The sequence below is a fragment of the Pelmatolapia mariae genome, linkage group LG10_11, assembly GCF_036321145.2.
Source record: "Pelmatolapia mariae isolate MD_Pm_ZW linkage group LG10_11, Pm_UMD_F_2, whole genome shotgun sequence".
Taxonomy (NCBI): Eukaryota; Metazoa; Chordata; class Actinopteri; order Cichliformes; family Cichlidae; genus Pelmatolapia; species Pelmatolapia mariae.
In genome coordinates, this window is record NC_086236.1 from 26,148,621 (window position 1) to 26,172,628 (window position 24,008).

Below are 24,008 nucleotides of genomic sequence, written 5' to 3' on the forward strand. Positions count from 1 at the left end.
TTTTGCTTAATCAGATGCTGAACTTACAAGGTCAAGGTATTCAACAGGAAACTAAAAAAAAGGCTTTGTGTTTTAGCTCTTATCTTGAATAAACCTGAGGTAGGAATTCAGAGCACACCACAACAGTAGTTAGAGGAGGACATGTGTAAGTGGCACTTTCCACAGTTCTTAGGCGACCTTAATTCTGGAGCTGTCATAGGCTATCAGAACTATAACAGCAGCCAGACAGACATTTGGGTTCAGGTTCATTTCCAAGCCTTATCATTTTAGAGGCTGTCCACTTCTCCTTCACATACCAACACAGGCTCCTCCATCAGTGCTGCTCATTAGCATATATATAGCATAATGACAACTTGCAGGGCCACCAGCTCTGATCCCACCGATTACTTTCTCATTCATCTAAGAATTCTGATATGCTCTGTAATGGCTTGTCTGCTGAGGTGGGTTGAAGGAGGTGGGAACACAAATATTAAAAAAAAAAAAAGACTCATGGACAATATGCTCTCAGCAGGCGCTCTCTTTCCCAGCAGGGGGAGACCAATCAGAAACAAGCATTAGTTGTATGCCTGGGAGCGGACATCCTAATCTCCTAGCGGTTAATCCTAAACTTGGAAAATATACTTAACAGTATTATGCAGGATGTGACCAAGTCTTACTGCCATGTCTCCTGCTGAAACAGCTGAACAAAGCCATTCATTCCTGCAGCTACAATTAGTATAAGGGAGATTTTTCAAACTGTGCACATAATGCTGGTCTGAGCGGTTCAGTAAATTATGCTTCTGACCTGAGCTGACATGCCCATTAGGCAGGCTTAGGCAAGCTGCTGAAAGTGTCGCAGGGTGCAATTAATTAGGGAATTTAAAACAAATGTTTAAAAAACACTGATGACCGAGACTGTGTTATTCAAAAAAACAGAGAAAAGTTTCTCAGAAGTATCTTCAAATTTGATCTTGCATGTAGCAATCTCTAGTGTCAAGACCAAATGTTAGATAACAGTGTCTTGCTCTACTAACCAGCATCTTCATCATCATTGTCCATCTCCCCATTTAGCTCTGATGTTTTCATGAGTCGTGCTTCCATCACCTCCATCTCCTGTGATTCTAACTGTTTCTTCATGGCATCAAACTTTGCCTGGAATGCACAAATTCAGTCAATAATCACGAAGAGCATGTTAGTCATAATAAACTGAACTTCAGAATTACTATAAATTTTAAGTGTGCATCTTTCATATATATATTTCATGTTTATTTGCCTGTAGATCCTTCATATCCTTCTCCAAGCGCAGTCTCTCAGAAGTCTCAGCCTCCAGCAATTGGGATGCTGACTCACTTGTGCTTCTCTCATCAGCGAGCTCTGCCAGCAAGTCTGCGATCTGATCACAAACAGGCAGACACACACGGGGTGTTATGCAAAGTTGCAAACTACTGGCCACAGTTCCTGTGCAAGTAGGTAATCAAATCTTTAACTAAAATAAAGAGTGCAACTGCACCATAAATCTCCAAAAACTATCCAGAATGCACTACCATAGGCAGGGGGACCCACCCTGCTCTCCAATCGATCTGTATTGAGTCTCAGCTCATTTCGTTCCTTCTCCACTCTCTCAAGCTTCAATTTCTGCTGCTGAATCTCATCCTGGAACACAGAATATAGCTGTTTTATATCAGATACATGTTATGTTGGAGGTAAATGTCAACAGTGATGACAGTATGTAGAATAGTGCAGACACGGAATGCATTTAAAAATATATTAAATCCTTAAAGATTCAATAGGTTGGGTGAGGTTTGCTCACATCTTTGCTCCGCATCTGGTCCTCTGTGAGCTGCACTTTAATGAGGGGCTGGACTGTGGTAAAGAGCTTCCACCATGGCCAGTCCTTCACTCCACAGTTCTTCTTGATGTTTTTTTGAATACACCGGATGGCTAAATCCTGAATCTAAACACACATATGAAGAGTCAGTCACCACAGAGAAATCTGTGAAAGTGCAGGCAGTTATTTGCAAAACAAAATACAAACTAATATTGAATGTCAATGGTATAAAAGTGATGTAATTACTTCCAAATTTATCTGTAAAAGATCCCCTGTTATGACCTTACAACCAGCAACAATGCATGTAATATGAGGCAGTATCCAGACTAAATGCTGCTTTTATATAATCACTGGAATAAATACTTTCCAAACTCTACTGTTACCATATCATCCGCACCATTGATGAACAATATTTGAAAATAACCACATTCTTCATTCTTCTGCTATATTGCATATGTATGGGCAAGCAGCTATCCCGGGACTTGCCAACCTCCACTAGAGAGTTTCCGCAGAGTGTGTTCCAAGGCTGGAAGCTAATTTTTGATTAATTAAATCAAACATGTTGGCAGCTAATTCCAAGTATTACACGATTTCCATGCTGCTTATGCATGAGGCTCTCTAGCAGCAGCAGATTATGGGCAAACCCAATTAGAGCAACACAATTCTCAGCATCAGGTACATTTTGCCCTGAAGGTACTCTCTATGACCAATTAGGATTTGTCACACAGTGAAAGCCTTAACATGGAGCAAAATGCTGCAAATCTCTGACAGAAGAATTAAACAGGTCTCACTTGTCATATCTAGTCTATAATGAATAGGAAACAAACAAAAGATTATACAACATGAGCACTGTGGATAAATATTTTGGTATTCATATCACATTAACAAGGTGTGACAACTGTAAGACAGTGTGAAGTGAATGAAAATTGTGAACCAAGGTTAATAAACAAAAAGAAAAAAAAACACTACATTCTTTTCCAAATATTCTATACATGTATTTCGGGTTTGATTGTCTGTATACATGTAAGACTTACTGTATATGTATTAGATATTAGATACCTGCAGCAAAGTCTGAGCATAAAGTTGCCATTTAGTAAATAAATGAAGCAACATCGGTTTCTGAGGATTGCTTCATTATAAACAAACATATAAGCTATAAGCTTTATCATTCTGGCTCTTTCTACACTTTGTACATTATTCATTTTTAACCCTAAGCTAAACCAAAGACATATCTTATAGCAATGCACTGCATACTGATACCTTTACAACTGCAACTGTAAAGGTATCATCTGCGCTTTGATTCAGAACCATGGGAATGCATGTTTCAAATGAAAAAGATATTCTGTAGAATCCCCCGCCTGAGCTTATGTGTGCTGATTCCATGCAAATAATTCTAAAAACTACATTTGTAGGGTACCTGAAGGACAAAGCTCCCAATATGGCAAGTGCCTGCTGAGGCAAAATAACAGACTTTTAAAATGTCAGGTTGTCCCCTTGAGGAGACAGTTGAAAGGGGAAAGAAAAAAAAAAGAGGAAAAATTGTGGTTTTGTCATTTAATGTCACATGGGCTTGGCACAGCTTCACAAGGTTAACATGCCAGAGAATATCAATCAAGGCAACTTGTGACTTCCTGTCACATCCATATACATCAACCAGTAGCTGTCTGAGAGCTTCACCAGAACTCACTTGCACTATTCCAGAGGCAAATTACCATCTACTGTACATGCTAAGACTGGATACTTCAAACAGTGTAAGAGGCAATGAAGACCAGATCTGTTTTCGCAGAGGGATATCAGGGAAACAGCAAGGGTGCCAGTCGATGTTATTATACAGTGATTATTCTAAGACTCGACAACAACACACTCTGCAAATCTTCACAGTGAGAGAAAGAGAGATGGAAATTACTCAATATTCGACACATCCCTGCATCCTCCCCAAGTCTGGTGTTGACTAATTGAATCAGGAATAATATAAACAGAATGATAATCAGGGGAAAAGATGCCCTTCAGATAATTATTGCAAGGAGAGACTGTATTTACCATGCATGCAACAGCTGTATGGGAATAAATTGTTGGTTAGAAAAAGGCAGAAAAGGGGTAGCAAGGGGCTGCAAAGCCACTTTCAGAACAGCATCTTGCTTGCAATTTCTCTACCAGGCACAGTTTTATATCTCTCATTGCTGTGTACAGAAACTGACCTAATATTATTAAAAGCTTTAGTATTTTATGACTAGTTTTGAAGTGTTTGAAAAAAAAGAAATTCAATAACTACAAGACGTCCATTCATTTATCATTTCAAGTGTGGATTTTTTTAATGCAAGTTTAGAATAGAGTAATAAGCCAGTTAGCTTAGCTTAACTCAAGGACTAGAAACAGAAGGAAATATTTAGCCTTGTATGGTTTTAGAGAGGCTATATGACCACCTTGGTGGTAGGGGGCCCTTACAAAAGGCTCCAAAGAGTTTTGTTACCCTTAGACTCAGGCTAGCAGTTACTCTTTGTTTTCAGTCCTTAATCTCTACCTAGGATGCTGCTAGCTGTGTGGTCTGCTTTCATTGGGAATAACTCAAGTTCTTTTGAACTGAATCAAAATGAATTGGTTTGTGGATATGAAAGTAATGTGCATTAAAATGTCCACAGCTTAAATAAACCTCTGCAACCCTGACTCGATGAGGGGTGCGTCATAACTGCATATTTCATGTTACCTTGCCAACCTAAGTTGAGTTTGACATAAATACAATTGAGATGAAATAAAGTCTCATCTTTCTATTATAGATACATGTGCAGGAGGGAGGGGGCTAAAGAGGGCAGAGGAAAAAAGTGTTTCTTTGCTAATGGATTTTGTAATTGCACAGTTGCCTAGCAATTTTGAAAGGATCCTTGGTGTTGATTTTCTTCAATTTCTAGCCATTGTAAAGCAACAGGCACTTACCCTGCTTTGCTGTGTGAATAATCACTTCTGAACTTAATAGAGAAAATGTATTGGGGTTCCAATTTTAGACCAACATACATTTAAGTATTTGATTTAAAAAGAAAGGTACCAAAAGATGATATCTGAAAGTCCAGATATTTTAAAGGTCAATTTGATTTACCTCATTACAACATTGACAATGTAACAGTTTGACTGGCATCATATTACAACTAAACAACATGCGTGCTTCCTAACAGTATGTCATAGTGGATGGAGAGAGCAGTAATGTAATTCCATTTCTGCTGGTTCACCACAACCCAGCTGAAGTGGCACATTCACTTAAATAGTACAACGTAATCATAGAGGGAGAAAAGTACTGCAGGGCTCTATACATCACAAGAGGACACATGAGGTCCACAGAGATAGACTCACACACGTCCTGGTAGAAAAATGGAAGATGGATGGAATGGATGGGTATGAGAGTCAGCAGCATGTTTGATAAGGCTACAATTCAGGGGAGTGGACTGATAAAATGTCACAGAAATGGAAATGTCACAATCAAATATCGCCTTAGGAAAGTTGATTGGATGGATTACAACGAGGGATGGGGTACAGCCAATAGATTCAGAGAACCTATTTGCAATTAGCTGAAGATTTACAGCAGGGCTGGTTATATCTACCCCAAGAACAGAACAAACTAGATCTAAAATTGGCTCTCAATTCTGAAGTGCATATTCTTCACCTACTTGACCTACTTCATTTTGCTCAGCTGTGCAAAAAATAAAAATAAAACAATAGACAATGTGTTGCAATTACATTTTTTTTTTCAATTAAAGTGAATTCATGCAAGTTTCTCCCCTTCAAACTTTGATGACAAAAACCTGTCACAGTTATATATAGGCTTCAGTTAAGATTACTACAACATTAGTATTTTCAGCTTAGGTTTTAACTTTGGACTGCTCATTTCATTTCAGTATAGAATCCCGCATACCTTTCTCTTCTTGAAGGCTTGCCGTGCCAGGTAACCTCTACAGGCAGCTTGGAAGAGGGTTAGATTGCACTTGGTCTGCTCATCCCTCTGTTCCTCCAGCTTAGCCAAGGTTCCAGCTCTGAAGAACAGCTATAACAAGAAACAATCATACACAGATGCTTATTAGCAAAGCGTAAAACAGTTCAGACAATTTAATGGTTATTTTAGCTATTATGAGATTTAGAGGCCCTGCTTTAATGTCAAGCCCAGCAGCACAGTTAAAACAGAGGGGAGTTAAAAGGTAAATTAATGCACTGAAGCAACTAATCAATAAGAAACAGTGTAATCCACAGTCAAGTGAGTCTTATCTAAGTGAGAACCCGGGTGATTAAGTTATCTCAAACAATCAGCCTTGTCCGTTTCTAATCTAGGGCAAAGGTAAAAAAGAGGTAAACAGCCAAAGGAAAGCACATTATGTCATAGCCTGTTTATACTCAAGAAGGATTTGGTACCATGATACATTCCAGATATGATGGCAGGAAGCTATTAAAATGGACAGGATGACCACACACACATGCATGCGCGCACACACACACACACACACACACACACACACACACACACACACACACACACACACACACACACACACACACACACACACACACACACACACACACACTTTCTCAACCTAAGGTCGCTCTACAAAGTGTCCGTGCTCCTTAAATTCCAAAATCCATATATAATATGTTAACAAAGCAATAGCTGGTAATCATCAAACTGTTTTAGCAAGCAAATCTATAAAGCAGTAGCAAAGAAAGATACATTCAATGGTACCAATGAATATTAATTAAAACTCTCAAGACAAAAAAGAATCTGTTATTCTTTTATTTTTCTTTTCAAAATTGCATGCAGGTATCATGTAGTAGCTTTATGCAGCTATGCTCCTTTCAGGCATGTGGCTATCTCTAATGGCAGATTTTATCCAGTCAAGAGCTTCTCATTCACTGCTTTTAGTTGGTTTGGTGTAATTGGCATGCAAGTGAGACAGGTTGCCAAGACACCACTGGAATGCTTTGTGAATGGCCAACTGTGCATGTCTACTTCTGAGCCCATTTCACACTCCAAAGTGTGGCACCATGTGAAGCCGCCTCCAAACCATTCTTTTGTCATGTGTTTTATAAAAGGGCCATGCAAACCGTACAGTATCTTGGAGCATAAGTCCCCCTCTTTTGTACATTACTGTTTGATTTCATTTTGACTGATGGCTGCTTTCCAGCTCATAGGATTTAATGTCCATTTTGAAGCAATGTTTACTGTGCAAATCATACTAAGGTTGTGGTGAAAAACAGAGAATGCATTAAAAGGAGAAATTTGCTCCAATAACCTGAAAAAAAAAAAACGTAGTAAATATGGTAATATATATGGGCAAGGTAGAGACATGCCTCTTGGGTAACCACTGGCTAAATAACTTGAAGAAGGGACAAGGCTTGGCAGGTCTCCAATAAAGGATGGCAAACAAGCCTCAAAGAGGAACAGGTGTACTGAAAGACACACATCCCCAGACAGCAAGTGTCATAAAAAAAAAAAGAGTTGTGTACTACTGCTCTGTGGTGAGAATTTCAAAACAGACACTGAGAGCAATTCATAGCAAATGTTTATTCAGTACATTTTTAAAGCTGTTCATTTGTTTGTGATGTGTGGGCATTACTCACCCTGCTCAGGCCCATGTGTAAACTGCTCTTCTCCAAATCCAAGGACTCCAGTAGCTCCTCTACAGCCTGAGTAAATGCATACATGCACACAAACACACATTCAGCCTTTCAAAAGGTGGATCCAGTGGTGCTACTGACACCACAACAATTGAGCAGTCTACAGTTCCCCCTTATCTGTCATGTTTAATAACTACAGTGCACTTTTTCCCCTCTTCTCTCACTCTGGATTTTGTTTTAAAACCAAGTCAGGATGCAAAAGAAAAAATACAACAAACCAATTACAACTTGCCCCCTAAAATCCACCTGCACCTAGTCTATTCATCATGATCCCCTGTTTTTCTTGACCTAGTTGCAACTCTGAACACACACATCCCATGTAGAGTTACACCAACCCAAAGACTGGAGCCCCCCCTCTCCCTGTCCAGCCTGTGTATACTGTCCGTCTATTGTTGTCTGAGCCTCTTCTCTCTACTTGAGACTCCACTTTGAAAGACCACATCTAGATTACACCAAGAGAGGTTTGCCACGAATACTGAGGGGCTTTTGTTTGCCAGTGTTTCCACAGAAACTCAGCTCCAACACACTGACACAGGGGAAAGGAGTTATATTCACCCCTACCCACATTCTCTACCTTGCTTTCGCATTTCTCTGCAGAAAGAAACGTCTGTATTTTTCTCTACTACTCTTCAACTCATGTTCCTTTCATAGGTCTTTATAATGAAGCTCAAGCCATCCACATTTTTTATAAATTTAAATTAAAACCAACAAAAGCAGTAATGTCACAGTGTAATAACCATGGCATTTAGAAAAATAGGCATTTTTATTTTTGTTTGCAGTAAAGCACTTTCTAAGCCATGATATTGATCAGCTTCTTTTACAGGCATTATAGTGATGAAGTTAAGCTGATTAGGTCTTTACTATTAGCCCTGATGAAGCTTTATGTCTCTGTCAGTAGGCTGCTGACATCAGGCTGTTGAGATCAGGTCATGAAGCTGCCTCCTCACATCATCAATCTTCACTGTGCTTGGCTAGCAGCACAGCTGTACATTTTACTCCCTCTCTCAGTGACTGACTTACTCTCTTCTCGTCCTTCACTATATAATTTCTTCCGTGCTTCTTGGTGAGATGCGGTGCCAGCACATCAAAGCGCCGTCGGAACTCAGAGAACACCATGTGATCAGGGTAACCTGTGAAAACCGGTATTGAATAAGATTTAATCTGACGGGCTTTTTTTTTTTTTTAATACACATGGACAAGGGGGTATGTTTGCTTTACCTCACCTTGTCTGTAGATTCTTAAAGCATCAAGCAGCTTAGATCCACGTATCTGAGCACGGAGCAAGGCTACATCTAGCTGCATTAAGCTAGGATCTCCACTCTCCCCTTGAGCCTCACATTCCACTCCTTTGAACAGAGATCCACTCAGCGCCTTGAGGGCATCCGCCTTGGGCAATATGCAGTGAACAAACTGAATCCTGGACCTCCGCAACATGTCAAGAAGCGCATCCTGAAAAAGAGAGCAGGATTATAAGCAGCCTGGTGGGAACAGGTCAAGAGTTAATGCAGTGTCTTCTAATAAAGCACAAGTTAAGGTTTTTAGTTTTTGACACTCTTGTTGAGAAATATGTTCTTCTGAAAAGTAGTGGTACTGATAACAGCATTAGTAGTAGTAGTAGTAATAGCAGCTGTTTTGAGCTGCTCCCGTATTCACAAGTGGTCACCACACCAGGTAGCTCCACATGTTCATTTTTTTTAAATAATAAATAAAACATAAAACACTAGATGCTCTTTCTAATGCAACGCCAAAGAAATGTCTCTTCAAGGGACTGAAACAGGATTCTTGTTTGGCAAATGTGTAAACCGCTACACTATGCAGCCACTAAAACAACATTTCTTAATGGCTTAATGTCATTTTCTCTGTTGCCGCGAAACAACCGGCCTCTACTTCATTTATAAGACTTCGGGTAGAGTCAAAAACAAATTTAAAACTTCTCATATTTACAACAGCATGTTTTGTTGTGCCTTGTGGTGCCCCACATCCCCAAGTAGCCATCACACCCTATGCTCTCACCACTTGAAGTTTTATCTGAATGCACAAAGACTTCTTCTTGATGGCAGCTACTCCTGTGACGAAGGATTTCCTCATGCTAGTAGCCCGGCGCAAAGACAGCTGGGAAACACCTTCAAGGCCAGCAACAGACCCGGACAAAACGGTGGTTCCACCTGTGCGGTTCATGAGCAATGAGCTGATGATCTTTCTGTAAGAGATGCCGTAGTTCAGAGTGTGATGTTTTATAATTCAAGTCTGCAACACCAAGGAGCAACAACTCCTGCATGTGGGATACTTACTTCTGCGAGTCCTGTAGGAGAGACGCAGCATTGGTAGAGGCAGGATTCTGCTTGGCATAGCTGAGCCACCCTCGTGCATCATACTCCACCCAGTCTGTCCCATGGCTGTGGCCCAGCAGGAAATTATGATCTTTTTCACTTTTCAACAGGAAAGTGTGACCTAAAGTAAATGGGGGATCCAGTGTAAAATTTATTAGATACATATACAGCGAGATAATGAGAAAAATCATATTCAAGACTTCAGAAAGGAGTTTACTGTCTGCATGAGTTTAACAAAGCAAGTAAATTCATCACATCCTAATTAGTCTGGTGTGTGCGCCGCCTGTCACAAACCTGCATAGATTTTACTGATAAAAACATCATGATGAACAGTCTGTTCCTAGTAAACCTTATTGTTTAATGGGCCACTTTACCCGTGTAGTTTTAGTGTGAGACATTTAGATCCAACCATACTCCACTTTCATAGACAATATAACTGTCTGCCACAAGCATGATGTACTAGGTCATCAGAGAGATACAGCTGATAGACTAAACAGAGGAGCTCAAATCTGACCTATATGAAGAGTTTTAATGAGAATTCTGCAGCTGAGTGGCTCCATAGTGTAGTGGTTTACACATTCGCCTAGCAAATGAAAGCTCCCTTATTTGATGCTAGGAGGAGACAAATCCCTTTGGGGCTGCGTCAGGAAGGGCAACGGGCGTAAAAAATAAATAAATAAATCTGCCAAATCGAAGCTGTGGAGCTACCCACTGTGGCGACCCCTTGTGAATAAGGGAGCAGCCAAAAGTAGCTTTAATGAGAATCCACCAGCTGTTGTTTTGGAGTACTAAAATGACAATTTGCGTACCATTTTCTAGCTCTATTAGGGAACTTTTTAAAAGCTTCAGTTCTTATTGCTAGAGAATTGCTAAGAAACATACGAATCGGATATCTGTGACTGCTCTGCAGAACAACAGCAACTGGTCAAATTAAACGAGATATTGTGATTTGGAAATTCCATATTATAGTATAGCTTTAATGAGCTCATTTAAACTGAGACAACACAGCGTACTATAAAACAAAAGGGGAGTTTATATATACCCATCCAATATATAATGTTAATAAATGTCTTTGTTTTTATTTTTTTTATTCTTTTTGAAAATGAAAATGAAAATACAAGGATTTTCTGTTAATTTCTGAGAAGATTACTATTTGTATTAGTGCGACCTTATGCGTGTGTGTGTGTGTGTGTGTGTGTGTGTGTGTGTGTGTGTGTGTGTGTGTGTGTGTGTGTGTGTGTGTGTGCGCGCGCCTTCCCCTTGCCTTTACTCTCGCCCTCAGCAGGTCCATAGTAGCTAAACAGGCGTCCCAACAGTGTTTCCTCTGAACCCCCAGGCTGCAGTGCCTCCTCCTCCATCAACCACAACAGACCCCGGGCCTCATCTGTTCGCACTGTCCGTACCTGTCCACACACACACACACACACACACACACACAAACCAAATATTCTGTTTTACCCTTTATGACCCTCTATGCAAAAGATTTTACAAAAGGAATGTCAAACATGAGTAATAAACATCTAGTTCATTTTAGTGTTTAAAGGAATATATTGATGAGTCACAATATATTTAAGATATTATTATCCACCTCCTACAAACAATAATGACAAAGCAATAAGTATTAATTATAAAAAATATCCTTCAAATGCCTGGTGCTGGCCTCTGTAGTGAGCATTTGCTTAAATATAAACCATTCTAAATGTCAGCGAAAATACTTTGCTCTCTGTTTTCCCAGTCTGAGCAGTGTATCACAGACATGGTGATATTATTAGCAGTGGAAATTTAAGTTTCAAAAGCATTTGTGATGCGAGCAGTTTACTGCAATAATACCATCACAACAGTTTTAACTTATTCCACACAATTAAAATGGGGAAAATGTGGAAAGTATAAAGGGAGAAAAATTTAAAAAATGCAATTAGTTACACAATTAGCATGTCATTGTTGACAAATATATGTCACCATAATACATAACACACTGAAGCGTTCACTTGTAAGTCAGAGACATTGAGCATAACCATCTTGTTGTTCAAGCTCACGAGAAAACAATCTCCACATTAAGGTAGCTACTGTCTAAATCCACCCTGGGAACTTTGGCTTAAGAAGCAAATCCACAAAACCAAAAAATGCTTTAGCAGCCATCAGAAGTTGCACTGGAGACATCCTTATCAGCAGTGCACACTATGCTGACTACAAATACAAAACAGGTTATCAGTTTGGAGAAGACATGTGACAACTATGAGGCTTGCAATGAATCAAGCATTAAGGCTGTTTGTGATAACAGATGTCTGAGCTACAACAGGAAAAAAAAATATCTGTGAGGGAAAAAAAATCTTTGATCAAAATGTCTTTGCACTCTAAACAGCATAGATCTTTATAGCTGACTTTAGAAATGACTTTGAAGAATCTGTGTTATTTTTACCCTTCGGTTTTTAGTATGATGTACTACAGTTCACTGCTTTTGATGACATTCCCATTAGAGTGGGGACCCTTTAAAAAGTAAAGCACTCAAACCAAACACATTGGAATTACAGCAAAGTGATCTATGGACTCTCTAAACTCGGCCATTTCTGTTTCCATGGTGCAGATCATAGGCTGGAAAGGCCAAACATTGATTTTCTTTCTTGAAGTCAATTCTCTAACCTTTCTTTTCTTGCTCCCACCCTCTCTTTCTAGTCTCTGCCAAACAAGTCTAACATAGAGAGAAGTCTTCTGATGCTTAGAAACGTTATTCAATTTTTTTCTTAATTAAAAAACAATATATTGTACCCAGGGATTAACATTAACATCTGAAAATCAAACACCTTATGGTACTAAAACTAAGGGAAATGAGGAATTATGCAAGTTAGATGTGTGACAATAAAATGAAGAAAGACAATAAAACAAGCGTACCAGTGCTTGACTCGAAGCTTGGTCTACCACTGCCACAGACAGAGATGTGCTGGTTTCTGTGTCGTCTAAGGAAAGTTCTATGTTTTCCTGTAGGACAGCAAAGAGATTGACAAACTAATGACCTATGATGTCAAAAAATTTAAAAAACATGATAAATGAAAAAGCGACAGAGAGCAGAAGATTTTTAGAGATTTTTAGAACTGCTGCCTCACAGCGAGTAGGTTCAAAACCTACCAGCCAGCTGGGGGTTTCCTGTGTGGGTTCTCTCTGAATACTCTGGTGTCCTCCCACAGTCCAAAGACATGCATCTTAGGTGCACTGGTGATTGTAAATTGCCCATAGGCCTGGTTCTGAGAATGTCTAATTATCCGTTTCTGTGTGTTAGCCATGTCAATGACTAGCAACCTGTCTAGAGTGTACCTTGCTTTTTAGCATATAACAGCTGTCACAGTTTCAAGTCTTTATATTTTACCACAGCTCCAAAATGTAATAGCATTTTATAGGTTAACTACAACTATTTTAACTTGGTTTAAAAAAAAGAACAAATACATTGTTATTAAGCCATAAAGATTTGACCATTTTGGTTGCAGCTCCATTAGTCATTTCTAGATTACTGTGGAACATGATAAAAATTATCTGAGATAAAGCTATAGCTATAAAGATTAAGAGATAAAGTAACAGTGCATGGTAACAGAGTGGATCATGCTCCAGAAAGGGGAGAAAATGCTGGCATGCTAATAATGTGGCCACGACAGATGCCAGTGTTCAAGCTGACTGTGTATGTGAAGTCTCCCCACTGATTTTTGTTCTCTGCTGCGGAGAGTCCATGTACAGAGGAACGCAAAAAAACAGAAAAAAAAATACTAGCCAGAAAGCTAGAGCGCCCAACAGCAATTTATTCAAAAATATAAAGGCACACTGCGTGTGCCGGTTGTGTGTATCACAATTTAACCCGCCTGCCTGTCACTGTGATTGTTAAGACTGTGTGCCGTTTTAAATGAGTTTGACCCAGTTTACAATGACACTTTCACAGGTTCTTATGTTTTCAAGATGTACTGACAAGAGAGAATTACACTACACGCATTTATGCAATACTTCATCTCATTCCAACTCCATTTCTGCCATGCAAAGGATGTGGGTGGGAAATCCCAGGATCCTTTTTCAGAAGCAATGTATCTGAAGCAATATAATCAGGATGTCTGGGTAACTCCAGTGTGATATCAGGTGAGTTTTTAATAAAAAACATTTTTGCAATGAATTGAGACATAACTGTAAGTAATGAAAGAAAACTTTCTATTTGTCCTCAAAAACACTAAATCCTATGGGATGACTACACCCACAGTTATGATGGTCCAGTCCTGCTAGACAGAACGTTAAAGAGGACAGAAGTAGAATAGATCTTTAGGGAACAACAGCACTGCTGTGCAGCTGGGCGTTTCTCCCACAGGCAGCTGTGAGTGACTTTACTTTGATCTTGGCAGAAGCGGTGAAGACTGGCATCACTAATGAGAAGGTCTAACACATGAACTACTTTGACTTGTCACAGCTTGTGACAGGTAGAACAGATAGTGTATCTGATGTGTGTACACATACTCTATTGGAGTTGATATATCTGAGAGAAAGGACCAGACAAGGGGAGAGAAAGGGTAGGAGGAAGGCAGAAACAATGAGAATGAGGCTGTTTGTATGCACGGTGCATAATACTTTACATGGCATTACCTCTTTGTATCGCTCCAGCTCCTGAACAAAAGTACGCTGGTAGAAGAGGGTCTGCAGACGCTCTTGAGTGTAGTTGTGGCACAGGTCCTCAAAGGTTGCACCACATTCGCGCTTAGCCAGCCTTGGGTTTTGAAAGCCTGGTGTGTCCACAATGATCAGAGAGCACAGGGAGTGCTGGCTGGATTTCAGAGCCCTTAAGCAAACATGGTAAATACATATACACACATAACATTAGCAGTGCCATATTTGACAACCTCTTGATATAACCTCATCTCATGCCACTATATCCCTAACTGAAATAAAACTGGCTCTAATACTCTGAAACCATTCAAACATTCTTGTTTAAACACAAATGATGGTTACTAAAAGTGACATGAGGCATCTAACATTCTTCTGTTGTATACCGGTTCAGCACAATCATGACATCTTCATTACAAATGTAAGGTACTGTCAGTAACACACCAGAGAAGAAATACTAACCGGTTTATTAGAGAAATGACGATAGTGAAGAGTTCAGAGTAAAGCCCGGATGCCATGGCTTCTAAACACTCCATTGCTGTTGCTTTGGATGCTGATATAAAAGGCACAGAGTCAGAACAAATCCTCAATAGCTAATTCACAATATCTCCATCAGCAAATAACACAAGAACCAGTTGAATAGGAAGGAGGAATGTCAACATGTTGAACTGTAAAAGCTTTACTGAAACTATAGTCAAAGCATTTGATTTAAAAAGGAACTACATTTCCATGATATTCAAACACATTATTTTCTGAGTTAGAAGGTATTGAAAATACCTACAGAAGTGTCTTTCTGAAGCAGTGTCATTTAGGGATCAGGTGTTTTGGAAACGGTCAAATCAAACTGAATACTCATGTCTGTGCCTAGAGGCAATGGCCACCTGTTAAGCTTTCATAATTCATTATACCATCACATAAGTGAGTTTATTGTTGCATAGGCGATATATTCATGTGTGCACACATGTCAATGACTATATGCTCATGAATGAGGGGAGATGCAGGGAAGGAGAAACAGAGGTCATTTCTGTCCATCCCTACTGTGAAAGACCTTTAACTGAGTCGTCATGCCCTTCAGAATGTACTGCAGTCTTGATGAACCAACACGTGTGAAAAATCAATGTGAGGCAATTATGATTTCAGGGACAATGAATGAAGAGTGGATCCAAAATTGCTTGTCCCAACATAGTATGTGCACCTATCTGTCAATAGCCATTGTAAAGCTGTGGTATTCATTACCAAGATAAGCTTTACTTTTTCTCTCCCTTGCATTTTCCCCTTGAGTGATGAGCAGCAAAATATGCGTGTGCATGTGTAAATAGAATGAGAGTGACAAAAAAAGAAAAGGTAGGGAGAAAGGGGGGTACTGTGAGGAATAAAGAGTAAAGAATATGGTGGTAAATGTGGTGTGGAGTACCTGCATCTGCCGTGCCATTTTCGTCAGAAGCCTGGCGAATAGTGCTGGCTCTGGGCAGGGTGCCCTTGGCCTGGTGCTTGAAGATGGAAGAGGAGAGCTCCTCCAGGGTGCAGCCCAGCAGGTAGGCTGCCTTCTGAGCCCACTCATGACGTGCAAATTGTTTCCTGCCAGCTGAGACACGTGCATGAAAACCTCCATTAGCCCTTCTGCCAACTATTGCAGGCACATGGTGACTTTGTGACAATACTGTCTGTGACAGGGTAGGATTATGTGTCTGGTCGAACTGACACTGACACAGCTGATAAAAACATGCACTAAAAGCATGTTCAAAAGGGTGGTAGTCTGAATACATTTAACTACTGTGGAGACGGAGACACACACACACACACACACACACAAGCATCTATAAGTAAAAACCTTATTTCAATTGTTTAATACTGAAAACATGTCTATTAAATTGAAATTATAATTGCCCCTTTTATCTTATTGAGAATGAAAGCAAAATTTATCATTAGGGGACATAATTAATTTATTTACATAAAGACTGCTGTTGGGAAAACTAACTTTCCCTTAATCTAGCAGCTGAGTGATGCTAACATACAGATATGAGTGCCAACTTCAGTTTTAATCCACCATGAAGTGGTATCTTCTAAGACTTAAGAGAGAAACTGTGGGATTTCAGACAAAGTAGTGGGCTCTATCTGTCTCATCAGTACTGCAGAAGCCTTGCATACTTCTCTTATTGATAAGGGTAGTTATGAAGACAAGCAAAGGCATTTAAATATTTACTTTGATAGATACCAGGCAGCACAATTACTTAAATTCCACTAAAACATCAAAAAGAGCAAAGTGGGTTTACCAACATGAATGAACATTGCAGAATCAAACAGCAGATGGCTGTACGGCTTTTAAAGATAATAAAAAAAATTACATATGTACAATATTTCTTTTTAAGTACACAGAAAGAGTATGCCAAGTCTCCTATCTATACTTATTCGATGTAAGTGTTCACTACACAATATACAGAGAAAACTAAGTTCATTTCAGGTGGGCCCTTAACTAGGCTTTGGAGATCACTGCTGCCCTCTTGTGTACCAGGATAAAGTTACACTGCCAATGAATTTATTTCATAATCTGTTTATTACTCCTTTTGATAACCAAAATGCAAACTAGGCCCTTGGTACAAAAGGGCTATTTACTGGTCTAGACTGTAGACTATTATCATTAATAAATATTCCCATAGACGGGCCTCTCAATGACTTCCTGTTCCCACCCCTGACATTGCTTCTTCATAAGAATTCATTTTGAAAACGAAGACACCAATCAAATGTATTGCCAAGCAGAAAGTTGTTCAGAATTTTTATTCCCAGTAACAGACAGTATTTATTGATTCTTTTTTTAACTATTCCCTGCTTTATTCTGCCATCAAAAATATTGGGAGCCAGCTGGAGGGGATCACTGCAAATTATTTGGCAAGCTATTCTCATAAGTAACTGGCAATTACAGACAGGCACTGAAGAGTGAGCAAACGTATCAAAAAACACAAAATTCAGCACTATTGCCACTGTTATCACACATTTTTTGTGGTTTCTCTGTTGTATATTATCCTGCTATTTGGTAATTAATTTATTTGCACTACAACAGCAATTAAATCCTTAAATGGACAGTTTTTCATTTGCTCATCTGTGTAAATATGCCCACTTAACCTCAGTTAAAATTAAAACAAAACAAATTTCATCAACCAAAAAGTCAATGCTAAATATAAATAAACACTTAAATCTTTGTTTTGAAAGGACTTAAATGGTTAATTCTATCCTTTCTATCCTTCCAGTGGCCTTTTATAATGACAAAAAAAGGATGTGATGATTAACTCACCTAAAATAAAAATCTTTGTGGCAGCTACAGCTTTTACAAATGTCAGCTATCTAATTTTAAAATGTTAGTCAAATCCTGATAAAAGGGCCGTTCTATTACTCTAAAGGAAAACAATCTGTTACATTAGGTTTCATCATACGAACAGCTTTAGACAGAAGCAAGTTCTTGTGTTCGTGAGGACTGCTGTTCCCATTAGTCCTGTAATGCATCTTTATGACAAAATAAATGTTTGTCAAGAATTAGATCAAGGTTTTCTCTCCGTGAGCAGCAACGGTGTTTCCAAGCAATTAGATTCAAGAAGTTTGTCATTAGTTTCAGTTACTCAAGCACAAACAGTGCTCTGTTTATTTAATATGTTCATGCAGTAAGGAATAATAAGGTAAATCTGACAGGGGTTCAGATCGAATAAAAAATACAATGTATCACTTCACTGGCAGCCACATACTATAAAGGCAGCAATAATTCTGTACCACGAAGTCTTGAATGATTCCCAGTGCCACAGCCCACCACCACCACCACCACCACCCACCCCCCACTCTACGCAAATGTGCTAAGATCTAAAGTATAACATTTTCTGTAATGGCCTAGATTTAAATGTTCAGCTACTTGATCATTGGAGCAGCTGTGCACCGTGTACTTTTAATGTATAAATAAATGTATTATTCAGTTATTGTGATTACATGTGATTGCATCACACAGCACATGTTGCAAACAGTGAGATAATGCCAGCTTGATATCTGTCAAATTACAAAAGTGTTACAAAAACTATTTGGGCTAACAAAGGTGATTTCACCATAATTATTTTTCATTGTGTGCACAAATCAAAAACAACATTTTGCTTTGTCACTGGAGCCTGTTCTATAACAGCAGAACAAACGTCATCTCCAATAGGTGATGCAGTTGTGCAGGAGTGCATTCAAGCAATCTTACCCTTGGTGGTTCCCGCAGCCCCAAGGTGGTAAATGGCCCCAAGGATGAGCCAGAGGGCCCTCTGCTCATCACCACTGATCCCCAGAACCTTCATGGCTGCTTGCAGTTTGGAAAATTGCTGAGAGGCCCGCTGTTTATCCTCTGCCTGGCAGATTCACACAAACATAACTTGAGCTTTTTTGGGTGGGTAAATCTTTAAGTAAACTTTTCCCCTTCCATTCCTGGTTGGACAAAACAAGCCAAACTTCTAGTATCAGGGTGCATTTACCTTAGTCTGTGGCATGATTCCAAAGGCACTGCTTTCAGCAAAGTGGTTAAGGTGCAGCTCAGTTCTAATGAAGAAATTTAAAAAATAAATAACTTACAAGACATTAGTGAACACATTTAGGATCAAAGGGAAAATAGGAAGAAAAGGCAGCATTATAGAGCACTACAATATATCTATGTAGAAACCAATGCAGTACTATAGTGGATTTAGATATTAATTGACATGAGCGTATTAATCCCTACCTCAGAGAGCTATCTACTCCAGCCATTAGATAGTAAAAAACATTAAAAGTGGACTCTCCATCTGGTCTTCTTGTCACTCTCATCTTCTCCAAAAGCATTGTCTGAAAGACCAGGGCAGAACACGATATTGAAAGGATGGCAGAAATACAATATTATGAGCAGGTGAGCATAATAACAAAGACTGAGTTTGGTGAAAATATACACCACTTTATGTCTGGAATGAAAATCAGTTATTCATTAGGAATAAATTCAACAGTTGAGTCCAAGTGAGTTAATTAATAAATGTGCTTATCTGTACCTGGATAGAGGCTGAGGTCACCAAGCCCGCCTGGTCAAAGTCCAAGGAAACAATGTGGGTGAAGCGACTAGCATTGCCATTCATGCACGTAGAAGCATTCCCAAAAGACTCCAAAACAGTGTAGACTGCCTGCCATTTTTCCGCTACAATAAAGATCATACGCTGTTATTGGGGAGGGGGGCTCAACAACATCAATCATAATATTAGCTAAACTTTTTTTTTTTTTTTTAAATTCAGAGGACATCCTTTCCAACCTACTGGAGAATGTTCTATTGGTGCTTCCTGCGACTGTAACCAGATACTGGATGATGTGTTGACAGTTAGTGGTCTTGCCACTTCCACTCTTGCCCAGCAATACAATGGACTGATCCTGGCGAGTAGTCAGCAGGTTCCTGTAGGCAGCCTGTGCTAATCCATAAATGTGAGGAGCAGTGTCATCTCTTCTGCAGCCCTTGAACATTTGCATCACCTGGAAAGAAGAACAAAATTATAGTGGTTTTACATGGATTACTACCATTGGAAAAACATTTTCTCCTCACTACACTCTCATTTATACTCTCCCACAAGAGATGTGTCACATGTACTGGCTAGAGCCTACCTTCTCCGAATACATTGAAGGGGCACTAATGGGGTTAATGACCACCATGTTGGGCCCAGCGTGGGTGTGCACCAGGTTGCTGCCATACCGCTGCCGCAGAGAGTGCATCACACTCGACTCGTTCAGATACTGCAGAGAGGCCAAGTCCTCCACTCGGTCAAACGCTGGAGGGTTTGCCTAGAGTTCAAAGTCAGAAGAGCTCACATACTCCACAAGTGTCATCTGTAATTAATGAGGTTCACAAATGATGAGATGATTAAATACCTTCTCTACATCGTCTTCATCCACATCCAATAAAGATCCATCACTCTCCAGGCGGATTTTCACCTTCCCCTCTGGCAGACTGCCTGTCTCCATCTTCAGGAGAGTTGCTGCACCACCACAAAGTGTGGAGTTAATTAATTATGACACATCATTTCAACCTGAGTGCAAAAGTTTCATTTCATTTTGCATGTCTAATACTATGTGGCAACTGTATCTCTTTCAATAGTGTCAGAGATTTAATAAAATGTAAGTAAGTTTTGAAATGTAAGTTTTGAAAACATGGTTGGTTTAATCACATGCAGCCTGAGGTAAAATGAGCAGCCTGATAGCATCAAAATTTCAAAAGCATTTCCAATGCTTCACACACCCACATTTCAGTTATGTAATAAAAGGTCAACCAGAAACAGACCATACCAGGAAAAGCAGAAAAAAGGTAAGTTTTAATATAGTTATAAATAGAGGGTAAAAAAAAAACCCCACAAAAAATCCATCTAAATGCACTATAATGCATAATTTATTTAAATACAGACATTTTACTAACCCAAGGAAAATCCATCCTTGTGGACAAGCCATACTTTTTCAGTGTTATACCAGGTTTTCTCCGCTGTCAGCTGCTCCTCAGTCTTTACCTGTTAGGAGAGGTGAAAATCAGTATATGAAAACCTGCATAAACAATTTCTATTGGATCACTGATTAATAAATCATACAGCTGCATAATGGACTTTCAAAAGGATTTCAGTTCACTGAGTGGAGGGCTATATGGTTTTGAGAGAAGTATGTTTTCATTTCACACCTCCTATATTTATGTCATTTACAAAAGCAGCCCTCCACAGAAGAACTAGACTTCCCATGACTCTCCTTTTATGAACCTTTCAGAGCTCACACAGTGATTAACTCAGAGGGTGCAGTTAATATGCTCACTATAAAGACATTTAAGGTGGAAGGCTAAAATGCAGGAGGGATTTATCACAACCAAGTCCAAACCAATCACATATAGAAAAAAAAATGCACGACCTGCTTGAACTGAACAGAGACACACACACAGCATAAAGCCAAACCAGTTAAATCAAGTCAAGTGAAGAGGGAATAAATCAAGTCAAGTGTTTGGAGGTAATAAAGTAGGTACAAACAGTAAATATGCACCAAATAGTAGTTTCTTCCTTGAAATGCAACTAATTTTATTAACTAATGAGTACTGACTGAGTAGGGTACTTCTATTCCTTTACTCAGATTTAACTACACTGAGTAAGTCTATAGGGAAGGTTAATTTGGGCTTTATGGGTGGTGAATGTCATTCACTAGGCTTTCTGTGACACTCATGACTAGTTTGTCCCACACAAATAACACAAAAAAGGACATTCCACTTGAAACACTTGGGGATGCAACCAGAATTACAACCAGCTGTAGCCATTATCAGACCTTAGTTGCAGCTGAGTGTGCTGCCTGAAGGATAGCCACAGGATCCTCAACAAGTTTGGACTGGACAAGGGAAGAAATCAGTAAGTTTAGTGCTTTATTTCAACACCTATAGAGATTCAACTGACATTTACAACTGCATGAAGAAACAATAAAAATGCAGAGTTGTGGAGAAAAGTAAAACAATAGGTCAGAATGTGTAAAAAGTATAACACGAACACTGCAGCAAGGCCAACAACAGTGCAACACCACCCAAATAGGTGATTCACCAACAAATTTACCATAAAGTCCTTAATAATGATTGTATTACTATAAGAAATACTGTAACAAAAATAATGCACTGATTAGCAGGATGCATTTAACCACACATGTGGGTTTGTGGAGAGAGCATAAAACTCATGCCCTCTTATTAAAAGTCACAGTTATGCACAGTAAGGTATGTATATCAGAAATGTTAATGCTAGTAATTTTGCAATACATATAGAAGGGTATGGTACTTCAAAAGCAAAGATATAATCAAATATCCACATAAAGATATACTCTAGCTTTCCATGTCACTGACATGCACCTAATAAGAGGTGTTAAAAGCTGTTAACTGAAGAATTATGACAATATAGCTTCAGTATCTATATGTAGTTGTATAGCGCAAAAGCAACAATACCATTACACAGCGGCATGACACACCGAGTCCACTGTAAATGAAATGGAGCAGTGGTAAAAATAAATCTTGAGATTTTTTAAAGTTTTTATGCCGCAGTAGTACACTCCAGGCCTCTACATCAATGATTTTAAAGACAAGTGGGCAGGCACAAAAAATTTATTTTGTGCATATATATATGCTAGAGAAGGGTCAGTAGAGGAGAACAAGCTTAGACTCAAGCACTCTACAGCTGAATGAGTGTGTTGAGCCCACAGCACAGCAAGCTGTACCTGAGAAGATTTGTCGCCTTTGGTATGCTAGCCATGTAAACAGTAAAGTGGACAGCAGCAAGTCAGGATCCAGTGACCCACAGAAAAGCATAGAGACAAAAGATATGGATTAAGACAAACAAAAGAACAGAGCAATGAGAAGGGGTAAAATAAGCTCATTTCCATGTTGTAAACGTTGAAAACAAGTAACTCATTGCCATATAATCCAGCACTGCTAAAATAATCAATGTCAGAGTACATTGTCATTATATGACTGAGAATGAAACGAGGCTTACACAAGCTCAGTCCTTCTCTGGACCAGATAATAATGCAATTAATGCTACAGAATTAATGCAAATGAGCTGGCAAAGAGCCAGAAACACCGAGCTTAAGCTGAGCAATATCAGAAGTGTAGAAGAGCAGGGCTGCTTGGGACAGCCCAATGATGGCCTCTGGAATTTTAGGGAAATCATTTGGGGAAGGCCGTTTGTCAGGCCTTGGGTTAAGCCTAGGGCAAAAAAAAGTTATACCACTGCAGAACCACTGCATGCAAAAAAACAAAAAAAAACAAACAAAAAAAAGTATTATGCTCCTGAATGTAGGAAAACCATAGTTTTATGTCAACCTTAGGAGCAAACTTAGCACACACCTGTTCATTTTTTGCAGACTGGGGTAGGACAACAGGGGGAGGTTTACCATTGGAGACCACAGGGGGGAAAGATGTTTCCTGCACCTTTGCACAACATATGTAAATAACCACAAACACACAGACAAACATGCACACACACAGATGGAATTAACATGATAACATGATGATGATGACAATTAAGTTAAAGCTCGAGGTGTTTCCTTTTAACTTTAAACTAGATTTTAATTAGAAAACTAGAGCCAACTTCAAGAGACGCTTGTTCAAACATTACAATTTTCCAACTAATTCAGTCAGGAAATGGGTAAGGGCAAAAAAGCTGTTCAAGAAAATTGGATCATTAAACACTGCGGTAAAGATTAATGGTTGAAGGCATTGAATTGTCGACGGTGGTTTCAGCAACAATCGAATGCAAATTTCTTCAAAGTAATGAAATAATCAAAATCCCAACCTAATTTTCAGGCGCCACTCCCCAAAAAAATCTCAAAGTTGCATCTGAAATTAGCTCATCAAAAGTTCTATGCCATTGTTCTGTAACTGCAAAAAGCTCAGTTTCTCTACTTCAGTTCCATAACTGCTGCTATACTTGAAGTTGCGAATCAAAAATTATTTTAAATTCCAATCAATTATTGCTTGTTCTTTTTTTCTAATATATATATATATATATATATAGGAGCAAGTCAAAGTAAGGCTTTGACAGTCTGGTTTCAATTTCCCCTCTACGGGAAGCTGC

At 39.2% G+C, this 24,008-nt stretch overlaps 1 protein-coding gene across 7 annotated transcripts in view; it reads right to left on the bottom strand.

Moving 5' to 3' along the window:
* Positions 1–24,008, bottom strand: part of LOC134637970 (unconventional myosin-XVIIIa-like) — a 62,544-nt gene that overhangs the window by 24,363 nt on the left and 14,173 nt on the right. For 3 of the 7 annotated variants that reach the window (XM_063488569.1, XM_063488566.1, XM_063488565.1), the window contains exons 3-26: positions 21,724–21,783; positions 20,846–20,933; positions 20,305–20,411; positions 20,041–20,217; positions 19,701–19,911; positions 19,443–19,585; positions 19,145–19,245; positions 18,903–18,966; positions 18,635–18,779; positions 15,830–16,000; positions 14,878–14,968; positions 14,398–14,590; positions 12,679–12,765; positions 11,054–11,192; positions 9,751–9,910; positions 9,473–9,659; positions 8,683–8,908; positions 8,480–8,589; positions 7,403–7,468; positions 5,709–5,837; positions 1,790–1,933; positions 1,543–1,632; positions 1,253–1,372; positions 1,014–1,131 (exon numbers count right to left, since the gene is read on the bottom strand). In XM_063488569.1, coding sequence (XP_063344639.1) covers positions 1,014–1,131; positions 1,253–1,372; positions 1,543–1,632; positions 1,790–1,933; positions 5,709–5,837; positions 7,403–7,468; positions 8,480–8,589; positions 8,683–8,908; positions 9,473–9,659; positions 9,751–9,910; positions 11,054–11,192; positions 12,679–12,765; positions 14,398–14,590; positions 14,878–14,968; positions 15,830–16,000; positions 18,635–18,779; positions 18,903–18,966; positions 19,145–19,245; positions 19,443–19,585; positions 19,701–19,911; positions 20,041–20,217; positions 20,305–20,411; positions 20,846–20,933; positions 21,724–21,783 — 3,127 coding nt within the window. Of the gene's footprint in view, positions 1–1,013; positions 1,132–1,252; positions 1,373–1,542; positions 1,633–1,789; positions 1,934–5,708; positions 5,838–7,402; positions 7,469–8,479; positions 8,590–8,682; positions 8,909–9,472; positions 9,660–9,750; positions 9,911–11,053; positions 11,193–12,678; positions 12,766–14,397; positions 14,591–14,877; positions 14,969–15,829; positions 16,001–18,634; positions 18,780–18,902; positions 18,967–19,144; positions 19,246–19,442; positions 19,586–19,700; positions 19,912–20,040; positions 20,218–20,304; positions 20,412–20,845; positions 20,934–21,723; positions 21,784–23,278; positions 23,363–24,008 lie in introns of all 7 variants that reach the window. The other 4 variants (XM_063488571.1, XM_063488567.1, XM_063488570.1 and 1 more) reach the window with 2 other exon arrangements.